Source organism: Mandrillus leucophaeus, unplaced genomic scaffold (genome assembly GCF_000951045.1).
Source record: "Mandrillus leucophaeus isolate KB7577 unplaced genomic scaffold, Mleu.le_1.0 Scaffold1576, whole genome shotgun sequence".
Classification (NCBI taxonomy): domain Eukaryota; kingdom Metazoa; phylum Chordata; class Mammalia; order Primates; family Cercopithecidae; genus Mandrillus; species Mandrillus leucophaeus.
The window spans coordinates 465,846-484,066 of NW_012101561.1; the positions used below are offsets into that span (position 1 = coordinate 465,846).

An 18,221-nucleotide genomic window follows, 5' to 3' on the forward strand; every position below is an offset into this window, starting at 1 on the left:
AGTCCTTTGGGTTTCAACATTCTGTGCTTCTTTGAGTCCCCAAAATGGAAAGCACACTTCTAGTTATGGTTATGAGTATGAGCCCAGAGGTTTAAAAAAAGTTAATGAGATGTTAAGTATTTGTGATGATTTTTTTTAGTGGACATGGGATTTGAGCTGGGCCTGGAATAATGGGGGTGATTTAGGAACATCATGAAGCATTTTAGTTCTTTTTAAATATACAAGAATAGCTGACCATCTAAAGGAATCCTTTATATAAAATGAATGATCACCACTCCCTTCTCTATCTATCTTTTGTACAATTCAGATTTTCATATAGTGAGTTTATTTAAAGGGAGAGCCACCTGTGCTAGAAAATACAGCCAAGAATTTGTCATGCTCTTGGGAGAGTAATATTGTTTTTAAAAATAAAAACCATGCCAATGTCTTTAAAATTCAAGTTTGAAGTAAAAAGATTGAAAGAAGTGATTTTTTTTTTCTGTGATCAGCCACTGCAAAGTGGGCCTCAGCACAAACCAGCTGAGCCCTTTGCTAGGCATCGAAAGCCTCTGGCGTTTTTCTGCTTTTCAACTCTCAGTCATTTGGGAGGTGGGACAAAGCCATGCTGTCTACAAAGTTTATCTAGAACATGCTGGTGTTACAAGAAATCACTTGACATCTATTATGTTTCTCCTGTGGAAGAGAGGTGGCTATCAGCTACAATAGTGATTTCTTTTTAAAGGGGTTTAATTGGGGTATTTCTCATGGACCAAATTCTAACTCACTGTCTTTACGTGTGCCTGTCAGGAAAACAGTGGAAAAATACCAAACAATAGCAACAACAGAAGTCTGAGGACCGCTGTCCCAGGCTGCCCCTCTGTAAACAAGCAGAAAAAAATCTGTTTCCCTGCTGCCTAAGCTGCTGCTAACATGGCAGAGCTCCTAGAAAGGTGTGGCAAAGGGAAAAAGGTGCAGACTGTGCTTTGCATGGCCATGGAAATATGTATAACAACTTGAACAAACTCCTTTTAGCCTACCTTTTACAAATAACACTCTAAGCTGGGGGGGCTGGCAAAGAGATTAGTTTCACACAGCCAAGTGACACACTCGTGAGCTGTTTTTCTAAAATATGGATTTGCTCCTGTATAGGCAAGCTCACATCCTTTCCTGAGGTAAGCCAGAAGGTGGCCTTATATTTTTATTTGAAGTGCCAAATGATCTTCCTTGCAACAAATTTGTGCCTTTTACTAGTATTTTCTGAAGTGAGAATTTTGCAACTGATGGAAATCAGCTCACTTCTATTCTGTAACTTGGTGTCTTGTTAATGATTTATTTGTTCAGTAGCAGAAACTATGACAAATGGTGTGAGGCGGCCTCATTTACTTTTTAGCTGCTATAGCCCTAAAGAATTTACATGTAAATGCAACTGCAAATGTTTTAAATTTCATAAGCATGCTGCACGTGCCTTTGTAAGTTAAGTGGCATTTTTACAGATAGACTGAACTTAAAACAACCTCCCTCACCCCACAGGTTTTATTATCTGAAATCCTGGTAAGTCTGTCGTGCTAGTTTCCCTGACTGCTAAGTGGGAGAGTAAGTCTCTATTTTGTGTTTCTCTTCTCTCCTCTTTAGATGTGCAGAGCAGCCCACACAACCAGTTCACCTTCAGACCCCTCCCACCGCCACCTCCGCCTCCTCATGCCTGCACCTGTGCCAGGAAGCCACCCCCTGCAGCGGACTCTCTTCAGAGGAGATCAATGACTACCCGCAGCCAGCCCAGCCCAGCTGCTCCAGCTCCCCCAACCAGCACGCAGGATTCAGTTCATCTGCATAACAGCTGGGTCTTGAATAGCAACATACCATTGGAGACCAGGTACTTAAGCTATTATTGATCCCACTAAACTTAAGTATTGGCAGAGGATGGTTCCACTGATTGCAGAAACTCATTTCATCACACACATCTGCAGAGACACACAAATGCACAAACAGATACATACTCAGATGCATGGGCAAAAAGGAAGACTCCTTCACAGGCACAGATGTGCAAACAGACACACACATCTAGATCCAGCCACAGACACAGACCAGAGCAGATACACGTGAAAAGATGAAGCCGCAGATACATAAACACCCTGCTGTCACATATTCACAAAAACATAAAACAAAGCAATTATCTAAGCTGTCACTGAAGCCTCAAAGTGAAACGCAATTGTCCCTTGGTTTAAAAAACTACAGTATTACAGGAAAACCCAAACACAACTGGAGGAGGAGTGATCATTTCTATTTTATTTATTGTAAGATTCTTTGAAAAAATAAGCTGCCTTCAAACATTTAAAAAAATAAAAGGATCAGCCTCATGTAATGGAAGTATATGTGTACATTTAAACACTAAATTCTGCCTTCAGGGTTAAGCTTTTGGTCTTTCGAGAAAAAAAGTTTGCCTGTTTTTCTTCACATGTTTAGTTTTCTAGATTCATTCCTCGGAGCTTTGTCGTGATAAAAGTTCTACTCTTTGCAGTTCTAGGTCCCTTGATCATGATAGATTTTAGCACTAGATACAATTAACAAAGAAATTACTCATCATTTCTAGTCACTTTCTTAAATCAAAAATTACAACTTTATACTGACATAGAAAAACATGAACTAATAGAACATAGCATTCTATTTTCTTTGAAATTCAAGGACTTCCCCTTGTTTTTTTGTGTGCCTTATTTAGTTCTACAATGGAAACTTTTATTTTTGTTTTATTTTTATAGATTCGAGGATACATGTGCATGTTTGTTATATGGATATATTGTGCAGTGGTGAGGTTTGGTTTTCTAGTGTACCCATCACCTAAAGGGTGAACATTGTACCCAATAGGTAATTTTCTAACCCTCACTCCCCGCCCATCCTTCCTTTTTTGGAGTCCCAAGGGTCTATCATTTCCATTTTTATGTCCATGAATAGCCGTTGTTTAACTCCCATTTATAAGTGAGAACATGTGGTATTTGGTTTTCTGTTACTGAGTTAGCTTACTTTGAATAATGGCCTACAGTTCTATCCATGTTGCTGCAAAAAACCTGATTTACTTTTATGGCTCTGTGGTACTCTGTGGGGTATATATACCACATTTTCTTTATCAAATTATTCATTGATGGACACTTAGGTCAATTCCATGATTTTGCTCTTGTGTATTGTGCTGTGATAAACACATGAATGCAGATGTCTTTTTGATATAATGATTTATTTTTCTTTGGGTAGATATCCAGAAATGCATTGATGAATCAAATGGAAGTTCTATTAAAAATTGCCATACTGTTTTCCATAGAGGTTATGTTAATTTTTATTCCCATCAACAGTGTATAAGCATCGCCTTTTCTCCACATTTTCACCAACATCTGCTGTTTTTTCACTTTTTAATAATAGCCGTTCTGACTGGTATGGGATGGTATTTCATTGTGGTCTTAATTTGCATTTCTCTGATAATTAGTAATGTTGAGCATTTTTTCATGTGTTTGTTGACCACTTACATAGCACCTTTTGAGAAATGTCTGTTCATATCCTTTACCCACTTTTTAACAGGAATTTTTGGGTATTTTTTTCTTGTTGATTTGTGTAAGTTCCTTATAGATTCTGGATGTTAGTCCTTTCTTGGATGCATTGTTTGCAAATATTTTCTCCCATTCTGTGTGTTGTCTGTTTACTCTGTTGATTATTTATTTTGCTATGCAGAAGCTTTTTAGCTTAACTAAGTCAAATTTGTCCATTTTTTGTTGTTGTTGCATTTGCTTTTGAGGTCTTGGTCATAACATTTCTTGCCTAGGCCAATGTCCTGAAGAGTTTTTTACTAGGTTGTCTTCTAGTATTTTTATAGTTTCTGGTGTTATATTTAAGTCTTTAATCCATCTTGAGTTAATTTTTGTATATAGTGAGAGATAGGAGTCCAGTTTCCTTCTGCCTATAGCTATCCAATTTACAGAAACTTTTTCTAAAGACATTTGTATGTAAAAAATGGGCATAATATACCGCTTGATAAACAATGTCTGCTATCACCTTCTAACCTGATCTCTGGGAATTGGAATGGAAAGAGAAGGACTAGTCAACTCTCATAAGACCGGTTGTTGTTGTTGTTGTTTTTGTTGTTTAGCAGCATATTAAATTAAATACCAACCATGGCATCAGAGAATATGTCACCATCAACAAACTGGAAGTACTATGACCCATGTCCAGGAAACAGTATCATCCATCACTTACCAGATTAAATGGTTTCATAAAGGGTGATTTCTGCTATATTCCAAGAGAAAAATATAGCAGTCAGCACTGATGGTGACGATAACGCAGTTAGAACTGAACTAGTGATAGGATTTCTGTTTCTTTTCCTTTTTTTTTTTTTTTTTTTTTTTGAGAAAGTCTCCTTCTGTCACCCAGGCTGGAGTGCAGTAGCAAGATCTCGGCTCCTCAGCGTCCAGAGTAGCTGGGACTACAGGCATACGCCACCACACCCAGCTAATTTTTGTATTTTTAGTAGAGACGGGGTTTCACCATATTGGCTAAGCTGGTCTTGAACTCCGGACCTTGTGATCTGCCCGCCTCGGCCTCCCAAAGTGCTGGGATTACAGGCATGAGCCACTGTGCCCAGCCCTGTATCTTTTCTTTTCTTTTCTTTCCTCTTTTTTTTATTGAAAGGGGAAGGTGAGTAAAGGGTAAAATGCAAAGAACAATGTATATCTTCTTCAAGGAGTTTTCAAACAGTGGTTATTTCCTCATTTTACTTTTAATTCATTTGCAGAGCTTAGTGATAGAGAGCTGAGGAAACAGCAGGGCAATATGGTTAAGTAGCAGTTCTGACAAGCAAACACACTCCTTTCCTCTATAAAGCCAAATAACAGGAAATCTGGGAGAGAGTGGGGAATGGGTTCAGGCAAATGGAGAAAGAAAATTATTCTTATTTGAAATGTACATCTAGGCATGTTTGTACAAACTGCACCCACGGACCTTCTGTATCTATGCAAGGAAAGTATTAATTGGTCTCAGTTTCTTAAGACGCAGAGAAGAACATAAGTTTTCATGTGAGAGTGAACAGAGTACCTTTTTAGTACATTTGAATATATATTTAGCATCACAATGATGATTTTTTAAAAGCCAGAAATGTTATTAGCTTGATCAACTAGAATTATTCAAATATATCCTTTAAAATGTTCATTTCTCATGTAGTCAATAAAGGTAACTGTGAGTATCCAGGAACTTATGCATGAACTGTGTAACAGAACCTGTCTGAACCTCGGCCTCCTCATTTGTAAAAATGAATATACAAATGCCTGCCTTCCTAATTAGGAAAATCAAGCTAACATAGTAGAAAGTGCCTCACATACTGTAAAGCACTACACAATGAAAAGGTAACATTACTATCCCTACTAAGTGGCCACATGCCTTTGCATAAATATCTCCAGAATAGGTAATTGACTAAGTTATTTCACTCCACCTCAAACAACTACTAGAAGGTTCTTTTTGAACCAAAATCTATCCCTTCTTAACTCTGCCCATTTTTCTCAAATCCAATTTTAGGGTCCCACAGAATAAGTAAAATTCCCCTTACAACTGACAGCCCTTCACTGTTCCTGAGTCTTCTCTTCTTTGTGCTAAATGTTTCCCCAGTTCCTTCTACCTGTTCCTCACATTAATTGGTTTCCAATCTCCCTTTCTGGTCTCTTCCTTTAGAACACACTAAAAGTGTGTTTGTCCAAACTGCTCTTGAAATGTAATGTTCAAGGCTGAATGCAGGTGTGGGTTCTTATTAGGCTCTCTGGTTACAAGAAGCCAAAGACATTCAGGTTGTCTCGAGTAATTGAGAACATCTTTTCAGTGTATGTGTTATCAGTCCCTGAAAACATGGGAAACTCTGGTCAATCCCCAAAGGAAAGGCAAAGCCTGTAGATCTCTAGCATTAATAAGACTCAGCAATTCTCTGCATTTTTGCTCCTCTCTGTCTCTTTCTTTGTCCAATAGCTTATTCTTTCCATCAGCTCAATATTTATTTTGTCTACCACATAGTTTCTACTATCTCATAACAATATCTGGTCTCCACTGCACCACATGACTCCAAGTGTACCTCCTCACACCTCTCACCTCATCCCTTCAGCTGCATGTCCCATTGCTGACTGCGTTATTATCTTGGTCACTGCAGGCTCAAAACCCTAAGAGGGAATTTGATTAACCCAGTTCATCCCTTTTATAGCAGGCTGTGTTTCAGTTTTTTGGCAAGCCCTGCCAATTATTCTCACAGTCAACTGAGGCTATGGGGAGAGAAAAGTCCTGTGATTAAAATAAGCAACAACATGGCCATCTATGGCTGTCCCTTGAGGAAGGACTGGAAGCAGATTTGATGTTCCTTAGATGGGACTCTCAGCAGTCAGTCATTTTGACTGATTCACTGGGGATTTTATGCTATGACCAACAATTAGCCACCTCTCTTGTTTTAATTATGTATTTTGGTTAATGCTGTGTACTCCAGTATCAGCTTTTTTGGTGGCCACATGACACTATCCATACACATTGAGAACACTCGAAACTAAACCCCAAAGCCTTTTTAACATGTTCTGAAGCTAAACCATGTTTCATTTATTCTATAAGTACATAGTTGATTCTTTTTCAATTTTGTGTTTGGTATTTAAGATACCAGTGGAAATATATTTGGAGCCTTGATTTGGCCTAATTTGATTTCATCTTGTTAGCATGTGGAGATGTTGCTGAGTTCAAATTCTACCATACAAGCTATTTGCTTTTGCTCTCAGAATTGTGTCATCTGTAGGCTTATTAGGTATGTTTCCCTCTTTTTTATGTAAGTTATTGATACAGATGTTACATGGGACCAGATTAGGGTCAGATCTCTGTGCATGCCACTGGTGACATTTATCTATTAGGCAACATTCTTTTACTAACAACCCACATTTCTCCATCTTGTTCATAGCCATATTATGGGAGATCTTGTCAAATGTCTCGCTGATATTCAGATATAGTATGCTTACATTCTTACTGATCTTCCAACCTAATAACCATATCGAGAATAGAAATGAAATGAGATTGTCTAAGATAACTTGTGCTTAGAGAATTTATACTGCCTTCTATGGTTACTACTTTTTTCCTAAGTGATCACAAATTGTGCTTTTATTAACCTGTTCTAGAATTTTGTATTTAATCAACCTGTTTCTTGGTTTAGTCTAAGGAGTCCATATGCTTCCTGTTTATTTTGAAAACTAAAGCCAATGTTTGCTGTCTCCAGTCTCCTGTCACGCTTCACCCACACTACAGTTGCTAAAACTTTATCAACTGTGACAAGGTAATCCAATCTCCAAGACCTCTCACTACTCTGGGATAGAATTTTAATTCATTTATTATAGAACAGCCAAATGCCTTTTAATGACTGCTTTGCCTATTTTAGCTTCAATTTATGGTTACTGATATTGATTTTACCATTTCAAGTCTATCATCATTCTTTTTCACAAAGAAAACTAGTACAGTAGTTGAGAAGGCCTCCCAGATATTAGTCATCCAATAACAATTTCATGGGTTTCATGTCTCTCCTACCCTTGCTCTTCTTGGTTTATATATATTTTTTAAAAAGCACTTTTCTGTCATCTTCAGCAGCTTTTTTCTCAAGCCTCAGGCTCATTTGGGGTATAATTCTTCTTAGCATTATTTTCATCGTGCCCTCTTAAACTTAATTGTTTTTGGTTTTTATCCCTTTATTTTAGTACCTGTTCTTTAGAAATCCAAACTGAATGTGAATGGAGAACACCCAGTACAGACACACTGGTTTCAACAGGTTAAAATAAATAAATAAAATAAAATAACTTCCCGACTCTCTTAATTCATCTTGATATTAGAGTATCCCAGGGCATGAAATTGTACCTACTTTACTTCAGCAAGCTCTTTTCCAAAAGTCTGGGATTTTGACCTTATAAGGTACTTACGGACTCTAAGATAAAATACTTCACTTCCTCTAAAGGTTCCTATTACCTTCAACTCACCAGTTTCTCTTTTTCTAAGTCAGTCAGAGAGGCAAGTTTCCTGATTTTCTCTACCTTGTGGGAGGTGTAGTCATTAACACAAGAATTTGGGAACTTGCCATATATTTGCTTTTTGCAAATCGATACAACTAGCAGATGTTTATGGAGTTGAAATCATTCATGTTTACTACCCTTTCCTCCTATGACACTTTTGTGATCTGTGTTGAGAACCAGCATCCATTGTCTTCATCTGGCCAAGTGGCTTATTATAGACTCTCTGATCCACTACCTATTAATCATGTGACATTGGGCATATCACTTATCATCACCATGTCTCAGTTTTCTCATCTGTAAAGTAAGGATAATGGTAAAACTTAGCTGATAGGCCATTGTGAGCATTAAATGAGTTCATAATTGCAATGTGCTTAGAGCAGCCATGAACATAATGGGCACTCCATAAATATTAGTAATAGTAATAGCAATAATCTTCACACAAGAGATTATTTTACTTTTTGTCCCTATTTCTATCTTTGTCTAATTAAAGGTATTTCTACCCTTCCATTCATGATTTCCTCAAAGTAAACACATACAACATCATTCCACTGCCTTTCTTAGCATGCTTTTAAATAGAATATACTTGGCCTGGCCCGGTGGCTCATGCCTGTAATCCCAACACTTTGGGAAGCTGAAGCGGGTGAATCACCTGAGGTCAGGAGTTCCAGACCAGCCTGGCCAACATGGTGAAACCCCATCTCTACTAAAAATACAAAAATTAGCCGGGTGTGGTGGCAGGTACCTGTAATCCCAGCTACTCAGGAGGCTGAGGCAGGAGAATTGCTTGAAATGGCGGGGAGGTAGTGGGGAGACGGTGCAGAGGTGGCAGTGAGCCAAGATTGTGCCACTGCACTCCAGCCTGGGCAACAGAGGGAGATTCCGTCTCTACATAAATAAATAAATAAATAAATAAATAGAATATACTCTTTCACCACCATGTTCCAAATCATCGGAACCATCCCCCCTCTCCCACATTTTGACGATACATACCTGTGAGGCTTTTTAAGACTGCGCTGTGATCAATCTTCAGAACACCTTGTGCATTGCTGCCTACCTTCTGTTATTCAGAAAAGCAGTGCCCTTTCTACCCAGTACATTGAGGATTTGGTCCTGCCCTGAGCCCTCCCCTACTCAGACGTCAGCCTTGCTATCTCCTTCTCCAAGCCTCCTTCTCGGAATTCCCAACGTCTAGATTATATTTTGGGGGCAGAGTGTTTTTTGCAACCTGGAAAGATGGGCACATTGCCAAAGATGGAGAGGCTGGGTGATGTGTGCAAGCATATGTACTCCAACATCCCTGGACTAAACTACTTATGTCATTGTGAACTTAGACACATTACATAACTTCCATAGACCTGAATTTCCCTGTTTGTTTTGTGTCAAAAATGGCAGACCCTACCTCATGGGGCTGTTTTCAGAACTGAATGAGATAATATACAAAAATGTCTACTCAGAGCCAGGCACATAGAAAGTGTGCAATAAAGATTACATTTTCAATTCAGTATACTAGACTGGCACAGACCTGCTGGCAAGTAGACGAATTCAGAGTTACTACAATTCAGAGAGACACATTAGCTTTAATCTGCTGTAAAAACATCCAGTATTCACATATACTTCCCAGTCTATGGATTACTGAGTGTGTCCTGCACAGCGAGGCATTCAGCAAGCATTTACTAATTATTCCTGGTGCACTGCATCTTCTATGAGGAATGAGAATCCCTGTATTCCAGAAATTTATGGTTTAGTACTAGTAACAATAACGATAGCTAAATATACAGCATTACTATATGCCAAGCAGTATTCTAATCCCTTATGAATCAACTTCTTTAACTCGTATGCTAGTACCTATGTGATACGTACTATTTAGTATTGCCATCCTCAACTGAGAGATGAGGCAACTGAGGTACAGAGAGATTAAGGAACTTTGTAAAATCCCGTAGGTAGGACATGGCAGATCCAGGTCAGGCTTTGAACCCAGGCTGTAGGTCTAGCATCTTCATATTCAACCACTATGCATTACTGACTTTCTGTAGTAGGGGAAGCAAAGGTAAATAAATAACAGTACCATCACAAGTGTTTTGTTATATTTAAGTAGTCCCAAGGTAAGAACCCTTGGATGGGGGTAGATCTAACCAAAGTAGGAATAGTAGAGATTAAGGAAGTGTTGAGGTAGGTAGAAGGGGGAAAAGTCAAAATTTCCCCGAGAAAATGGCCTAAAAATCATGTTGTTCTAAAATCATGAGGTGATGTTACATGAAAAATGGAGGAAAGGGCGTTCTGGGAAGAACATATCACAATCAAAGTTGTGCATAGTCACCAGTTATCTAAGTGATATTAGGCACTATTCTTTTTATTATTTCTCTCCCTTTTCCTTCATTTGCCATTTAAATACTCTTGACCAGGTTGGCTACTCTGTGAGCAAGCATGTTCTTTCTAGTACTAATGAGAGATAACCATTCTGGAATTGAAAACCTATCATTCCTCATTTTGACAATTGAGAAGAATATTATTTAGTGTCAGAATGATAAGACTCTGTTCAATGTCACCTTCAGTATTTGTGAATAAATACCCTATAATCTATCTAGAACTTGTTATTTTCACTTATTTTCCACATTTGTACCTTATTAGATTTCTATCACCCTCAACTAATGCAACAGAATATCAGGAAGAGACATTTCCAAAATCGCAATAAATTTTTCAAAAGAAAAAAAAAAAAGAAAACCTATCATTCTCAAGCTATGAGCCAAAAATCTAAATTTCATACTAAAATTCCTGCTGTTAAACTTCCATATTATCCTTCCTTATCCAGAGGCCATCCTCAGATATACTAGAGTTTGCAGATCCTTTTATTCTTTGATTTTTTTTTTTTTAGAAAGTCTCTTTTTCTTCCCTGTGGCATGAGCCTCAATCCCAAAGCTATCATATGGCTTTGATGACACAGTCCTGTGCCTGCTTGATAAAATGCTGTGAGACTGGTTAAGAGTTTGGATTGTAGAAAACAATAGAACTGGGTTCAAAGTCCCATTCTGCTCCTTATTAGCTGTATGAGCTTAGGCAAATTACTGAACCTTTCTGAATTTCAGTTTTTTGAACTTAAAAATGGGTTAATAGCACTCACTTTATAAGGCTGTTACAAGTATTATTTCATACCTCACATGAAATTTGCACCCTCATTTTAGTTTCCTTCCCTCTTTCTCTTCCCATGTCCATCCCCTGGCACTGGCTTTATTCCTTTCTAGCTTCTCACAATCATGATTTTCTGCTTTCCTTCTTTTCTATAGAATGGTTTTTTCATTCTGTCCATGAAATTATGTGCAAGTAGATTGACCTATCTTTAACACCCAATTAATTGAAGAGGTGCTTATTTCTGTCAGTAATTCAAACACAGCCCCCTTGCTGCAAAGCACTGGAATAGTTCCCTTTGCTTCTCAACCTCTTCATCCAGGTTCACTTTTAAGTGGAATTGCAGCCATTTTTGTTTACTATTGTTTACTCTCTTTGCTGTCCCCCAATTCAAATTCCTAACTCAGAGTCTACTTGATATTCTATTACTCATGATAATTTTCGGCCGAGTGTTGGTTCAAGATAACTAATTTTGCTTGGCCTGATCTTAGATGGTAATTATTTTTTCAGAATGATGATAATGGATAGTAATCATGATCTATTTACCGAAATGAATCTTACTCAAAGGTTTTGCTGTGATTATCAACACTAGAGAAAACCTGGAGTTGGGATTAACATGACCACTTCAGTTCACAAAGACAAATCAGAATTGTATGCAGGAATCATGCCGGGGCAGGAGAGTGCAAGTAACAACCACCTTCATTGATTTTTAGCATATTCTGACAGATGGCTGTAGCTTGGTATGAGGCTAACTGCCCTTGCTGGCTTTAGGCCAATGTGACAATTAAATGGAGTCTACAGGGTTATTTTTACAAAAGAAGAGCCAGGGCCATTGGTGAAGGAGATTTTGGCAAGGAATGGAAACAGAAATGAAATTTGTATGACCAATATGTGTTACTATACTTGCAGAGCTAGTGTCTATCTTGGGAAAAAAAAATAATCATTTGGAGGAAATATTCATTAATGGTGATTGCAGTAATTTATTTATGGAAAAATATCCTTTAAATATTAACCAATAAATGTAAGTTCTCCAGCAGCAGTAATATGTCTTTATTATACAGCACTGCTAAAATCTACCTAACATTTATAAGTAGTTTTTTTCTAGGACATTTGCAATGGAAAAATAGAGACATAATTTTTTTTCCTTCAATAATGACTGGAGAAAAAAAAAATCTCAGAATGTACATATGCAGTGCTTAGATCCAACAGTATCTCATGCTTTAATCCTTTAACAGCATGGAGGTTAGCAAAAATCTATCTTCAGCCACAGATTTAAAGATTCTTTTTAAGACAGGAAAAGACGCTGTAGAACTAATCTATGACCTATAAATCCTGTTTAACCAAGCTCAACCAAGCTTTTCAGCCTACACCACATGATGGATGTGGAATGTGTTAAATTTACATGAAAGAGAATGCTGTAGTCTTAAAATATATTTTATATGTTGAGAGTAAAAATATAAGTCTATTGTGCTTAGGCAGTGAAGAATAATACTTTGGAGATCAGTGTGATACAGTTTCTAGTTACTTTGATGGCAGTATTATTTTTAAACATGCTTTTTGACTGACTATTCTCAGTTTCATTTCCAAATAAAACCATAGGCAAACATAATTTGTTTCATTTTATAAGGAAAGAAAGTTTCACCATAGGTGAGATGAAATCTGATTTTAATATGGAGAAGATTTACTTAGCAATGCAAATGTGAATCTAAATATGTTTTAGGGAATTTTTAAAAATGAGTTGATTGATGTAATATATGAGCATAGCAAACAAAAATTAAATTTTAGTGAAATCTCTGTACCCATTCATTTTGCCCTCCCTCACCATATACTTATACACGTCCCTATACCAGACTATATTTAAAACAGAGATGTATGGTTTTGAACAAGAGAGAACACAAGTTCTTAACAACTTCATTTACTACAAAGTTACTTATCCAGTGAATCATAACAAATATTTCCATTACCATGTCAAGTTGATAGATACTTGTCTATTTTACTAACAGCATGAAATATATTTAAAGCAAAAGGAAATAAATTTCCTATCAATTATTCTTATTTTCTATCTGGGTGTTCATGTGTATTTGCACGTGTGTGTGTGTGTATGTGTGTGTGTGTGTATCAAAAAGATGTTATATTGAACATCTCCCTTTAGAAGAATCCAGCTGGTTCTATATTAATTCCATAACACAAAAATGTTTGTAGCTTTAAAAGCAAAATGTAAGATCTGGTTAAATCTTGAAGTCTTTGAAATGTGTCTGCAATAATTGTGAAAGTGTGGTACTGAGCATTTTATTTAAAGAACAAGAAAGCTCAAAAAGAACTGTCCCCTTTGGTGAACAGATAAGCAAATAAATAGTAACATCTGCTTCTCCATTTTGTTTAAAAAAAAAAATTTGGTGTGATATCTGAGGGTATAAGACAGTATATAATGCAAACACTTTAAATGAAAAACAGTTCATTGTAAATAATATGATGAATTTATTTTAGTTTCATCACATTTTAACGAATACTTATTAAGTGCCTACCTTAAACAAAACACTGTTCTAGTTGCTGGGGCTACAACAGAGAAAAAAACAAATAAAAACCTTGCCTTTAATGAGCTTACAATCTAGTAGGGGGAGAGAGCCTTTCCCCTAAAACATTGATCTTTTTTGAGGTTAATAATATTGCAAGACTTGGGGTCTGGCTAGATGGGGTATGGGAGAAGGAGGCGAGGAGTCAAAGATACCTCTTAGGAGTCTTCCTAGTCTGCCATCACCTCTGTTTTAGACTGGGTAATTTATAAACAACAGAAATTGATTGCTGTCAGTTCTAGAGGCTGGGAAGTCCAAGATTAAGGTGTCAGCAGATTTTGGTGTCTGGTAAGCACCTGTTCTTCATATACAGCACGTTATTGCTTTGTCCTTGTACGTCAGAAGGGGCCAACAGGCTCCCTGAAGCCTCTTTTATAAGAACACTAATTCCACTCATGAAGACAGAACTCTCATGGCCTAATCACCCCACCAAAAGCCCTACTTTTTAACGTCAACATATTGGGGATTAGATTTCAACATATGATTTCTTTTCTGAGACAGGATCTTGCTCTGCCACCCAGGATGGAGTGCAGTGGCACAATCATGACCCACTGCATCCTCAATCTCCCGGGCTCAAGGGATCCTCCCACCTCAACCTCCGGAGTAGCTGGGACCACAGGTGCATGCCACCATGCTCAGCTAATGTTTGTATTTTCTGTAGATCTGAGGTTTTGCCACGTTTCTCAGGCTGGTCTGGAACTCCTGTACTCAAGCAATCTGCTTGTCTTGGCCTCCCAGCATGCTGAAATTATAGGCATGAGCCACCGCACATGGCCAAAATATGAATTTTGGAGGGACACAAACATTCAGACTATAGCAACCTCCCCACTTCAACTTTCATATAGAAACTCCTTGTCTATGATCTCATAACACTCTGTCGATATGTTTATCACAATGCCTTATTTCATTGTATATTTGCCCTCAAAAACTTCTATTTACTTGCCTTTGTTCCTCACTGAAACTTAAGTAAAGGACTATGCCTTTTCTTATGTTGATCCCTCAGTGCTTGGCTCATATCATTCAACAAAATGCATGGACAGAGTAAGTGAACAGAGAACTATAGATGGAGTATATTTTTGAAATCAGGAACAGAAGTTAATGGAAGCAGACAGTGCATATTATTTTGGAAATATTGGAACACCTACGTGAGCCATCTAGTTTGAAATGTTCAATATAAAAAAAAAACGTTGAAAATATGGATCTGAGTCCAAGGAAAGGAATAAATAGAGAAAAAATTATTCTCCTACTACTTGCTGAATGCTTACTATGTGCCAAGAATTTTGCCAAGTAACTGTCACATTTATTTTAACTTAGAGTTCTTAAAACTAAGGCTTAAAAATGTTGAATGTGCCACAGGGTCATCAGTTACGTGTAATGGAGTCAGTTAAAACCCAGATATGGCCAGGCATGGTGGCTCACGCCTATAATCCCAGCACTTTGGGAGACTGATGTGGGTGGATCACAAGGTCAAGAGATGGAGACCATCCTGGCCAATATGGTGAAACCCCGTCTCTACTAAAAATATAAAAATTAGCTGGGTGTGGTGGCACATGCCTGTATTCCCAGCTACTTGGGAGGCTGAGACTGGAGAATCACTGGAACCCGGGAGGCAGAGGTTGCAGTGAGCTGAGATCATGCCGCTGCACTCCAGCCTGACGAAAGAGTAAGACTCTGTCAAAAAAAAAAAAAGACAAAACACCAGATATGTCTGCTTCCAGAGCTCATGATGGACGTAGATAATTAAGAGTTTCGTAGGTAAATGTAATAATAGTAAGTTTTGAAAAACCTGGATGGAGTTTTATGCAAGAGTAAAAGAAAGCCATATACCAAACCATTGCAACACTTATGTATTAGGAATTCATAGAGGATAAGAGGCCAGCATAGGTGATTGAGGAGTAATCATGGAAGACCACAAACAAGAGGAAATTTCCAGGAGGTGGTGATCATGATTTTCAAATATCACAGAGGAATCAAATAAACTGTGGATGAGAAGAGACCATTGACTCTATCAATTATAAATTTTAAGCAACCAATTTCTTTACAGTAGTGAGGTTGAAGCCACATACTACATTGGATTTGAAGAATTGGTAAGAGCTAAGAAAATGGAAACAAAAAGGTAAAGTAGGGTTTGGAAATGGGGCAGTAGATTGAGAGCAGACTGAATCAGGGCAAAACTTTCATATGAATTGGAAGGCAAAATGCAAGGGAAACTACTTTAGTGAGAAGGTATACACTAGACATCAGGATAGTGCTGTGAGTGACAAGAAGAAACTAACAGACCCAGTCAGAGATCAAGTTGCCTTACTGATAAAGTATACAGAAATATGTAGGGATAATAACATAATTTGGAAGAAAACAACATGCTCCCATACAACAGTACAGGCTTCCCAGGTTGCCAAGTCCCAGCAAAGACATAGAGCTGGGGATTTATTAACCCTCACCTTTGGGATGAGGATTAAAATAAAATAAAAAGTTTGCCTTTGGTATTCTCACAGTAGAGGTGATATTATATCCTCTCACTCTTATCTAAAGTTGGTTCTCAAATATACATCATATTTCCGAGGGCAAGCACCTATTACTGGCCAAGATATAATTATAACTCGTACTTTTTATCTCTATCTGGCATACAAAAAACACTAGGCAGTCCGTTGTTACTGAAGAAGATGCTTAATAGTGACATATATATGCACAGAGCTTGCATTGACAGCATAGATGCTAACATGACTATTTCCAATTCAAACTATCAAAATATCAAGTACAACATGATATTAGCTTCGTAAGTAAATTAAATTTCTTCTGGCATAAAATAGTCACAATCTGATATTTTTCTCACCTTTCAACTAAAATAATTGTTTTTATCTATGACAGTCTAATCTTTCAAATTTTGCCATTTACCAGAGTGAATAGTATCATTAACTTAGGTAATTTTATGGTAATGTGGGTAGCTGTGTTTTAGTAGATACACTTGTAGCTAAATACTTTTTCTTGTCTGTCAAAATCAAAAGGCTCAGCCATTTGATAATGTACTGTATATGTATGCATGTATGTGTGTGTGCGCACATATAGGCATGTATGAACATATACGTATGCATGCATAATTTGCTATTGTCCAAAGTATTTTCACTAGTTATCTCATTTCAAACTGTAAACCCTGGAATGTAGACATAATAGAAACTATGCCCAGTTTAATGGTAAAGTAACTGAGTCTTGAGAAATTTTAATAACACATTCACGTGGAGCAAGAATGTGTTATTGAAATTTCTTGGAGCAAGAGTTGCTGCTGGAATGTAAGTCCTATGCAAACAATCCAATGCTGTTTGCACTATAACAATTTATCTCTGGTATATGAAGAACTCCAAGTCATCTCTTTTTGTCTTTCAGTGAATATTTATGGTTCGGTTAAGTTTCCCTGCCTGGAGATATAATCTAGTTTTTATTCTATTTATATTAAAATCTTAAATGCCCAGGAAACTGGGGCATTCTGGTTAATTGGATTTGGTGGTTAGCTTAAGGTTAAACAGAACTTTTTACAAATTGCCATTCTTAAATATGAGTCTACTTTCCATTTTAACCCAAATGATCATAATTTAATCTTTTATAATTGAAAATCTTATAGTACATCAGAGTTGCAATTTAAATATGAGTGGTTATTGTAAAGTGTTCTAGGTATAAAGGATGTTGTAGAGTGAACAAAACATCTAGTGGTCCCAGGATATCTGTTGCAAATTTTTAATGGCCCATGTGAGTTTTTGAAAAAGCACTAGATTTACAGTTAGAAATCTTGAGGCCAAGTCCAATTTCACTATTAAATAGCTGTGTAACCTTAATATCTCTTTCTTCTTCTCAACCTCATTTTCCTCAATAGTCAGATGAGGAAATGAAGCTAAATGATATTTGAGGTCCTTTCTGGCTTTACAGTCTCTGTCATTCTGTGACTTGCTTCTTGTCTCTTGCTCCTCTACTGAAAGAATCCTACTTAATTGAGCTTTCCAGTTAGTTGGATTCTAATTAGTTGCAAGTTTACTAATTCCAGGTGAGGTCCCCAAACAAATGAGATAGATTTAAGTTGAACAATCATGATTCTTTCTGAATTTCCTATAGGCAAGAAGAAGTGAAGAAGACACCACACTTCCCTTTCTGTCAAGGGGTAGTGATGATGGTAGGCAACTATAGTTAAGGAGGCAATGTTAGGCCAGTGCAAGACTGGTCTATGAAGTCATTTTTCCTGTTATGTAATAGGTACTTGATACAATTTTGTTAAATAAATGCATTTTTAAGACAAAACCCTTTGTGAACCCAAAATATCTGAGACACATCTCAGTCAACTAAGGAAGTCTATTTTGCCAAGGTTAAGGATGCACTGGTGACACAGCCTTAGGAGGACCTGACAACATGTGCCCAAGGTGGTTGGGGTACAGCTTGCTTTTACACATTTTAGAGAGACTTAATACATCAATCAGTACATGTATGATTTACATCATTGGTTTGATCTGGAGGGGTGGGA

At 37.4% G+C, this 18,221-nt stretch overlaps 1 protein-coding gene across 1 annotated transcript in view; it reads left to right on the forward strand.

Annotated features, from left to right (window-relative positions):
- The window catches only part of LOC105536274 (teneurin-1-like), a gene marked incomplete at its 3' end in the record, with an annotated part of 316,443 nt that overhangs the window by 240,541 nt on the left and 57,681 nt on the right, over positions 1-18,221 (forward strand). Inside the window, exon 4 of the mRNA XM_011975605.1 lies at positions 1,612-1,852. Within this exon, the coding sequence (XP_011830995.1) occupies positions 1,612-1,852 (241 nt within the window). The remainder of the gene's footprint in view (positions 1-1,611; positions 1,853-18,221) is intronic.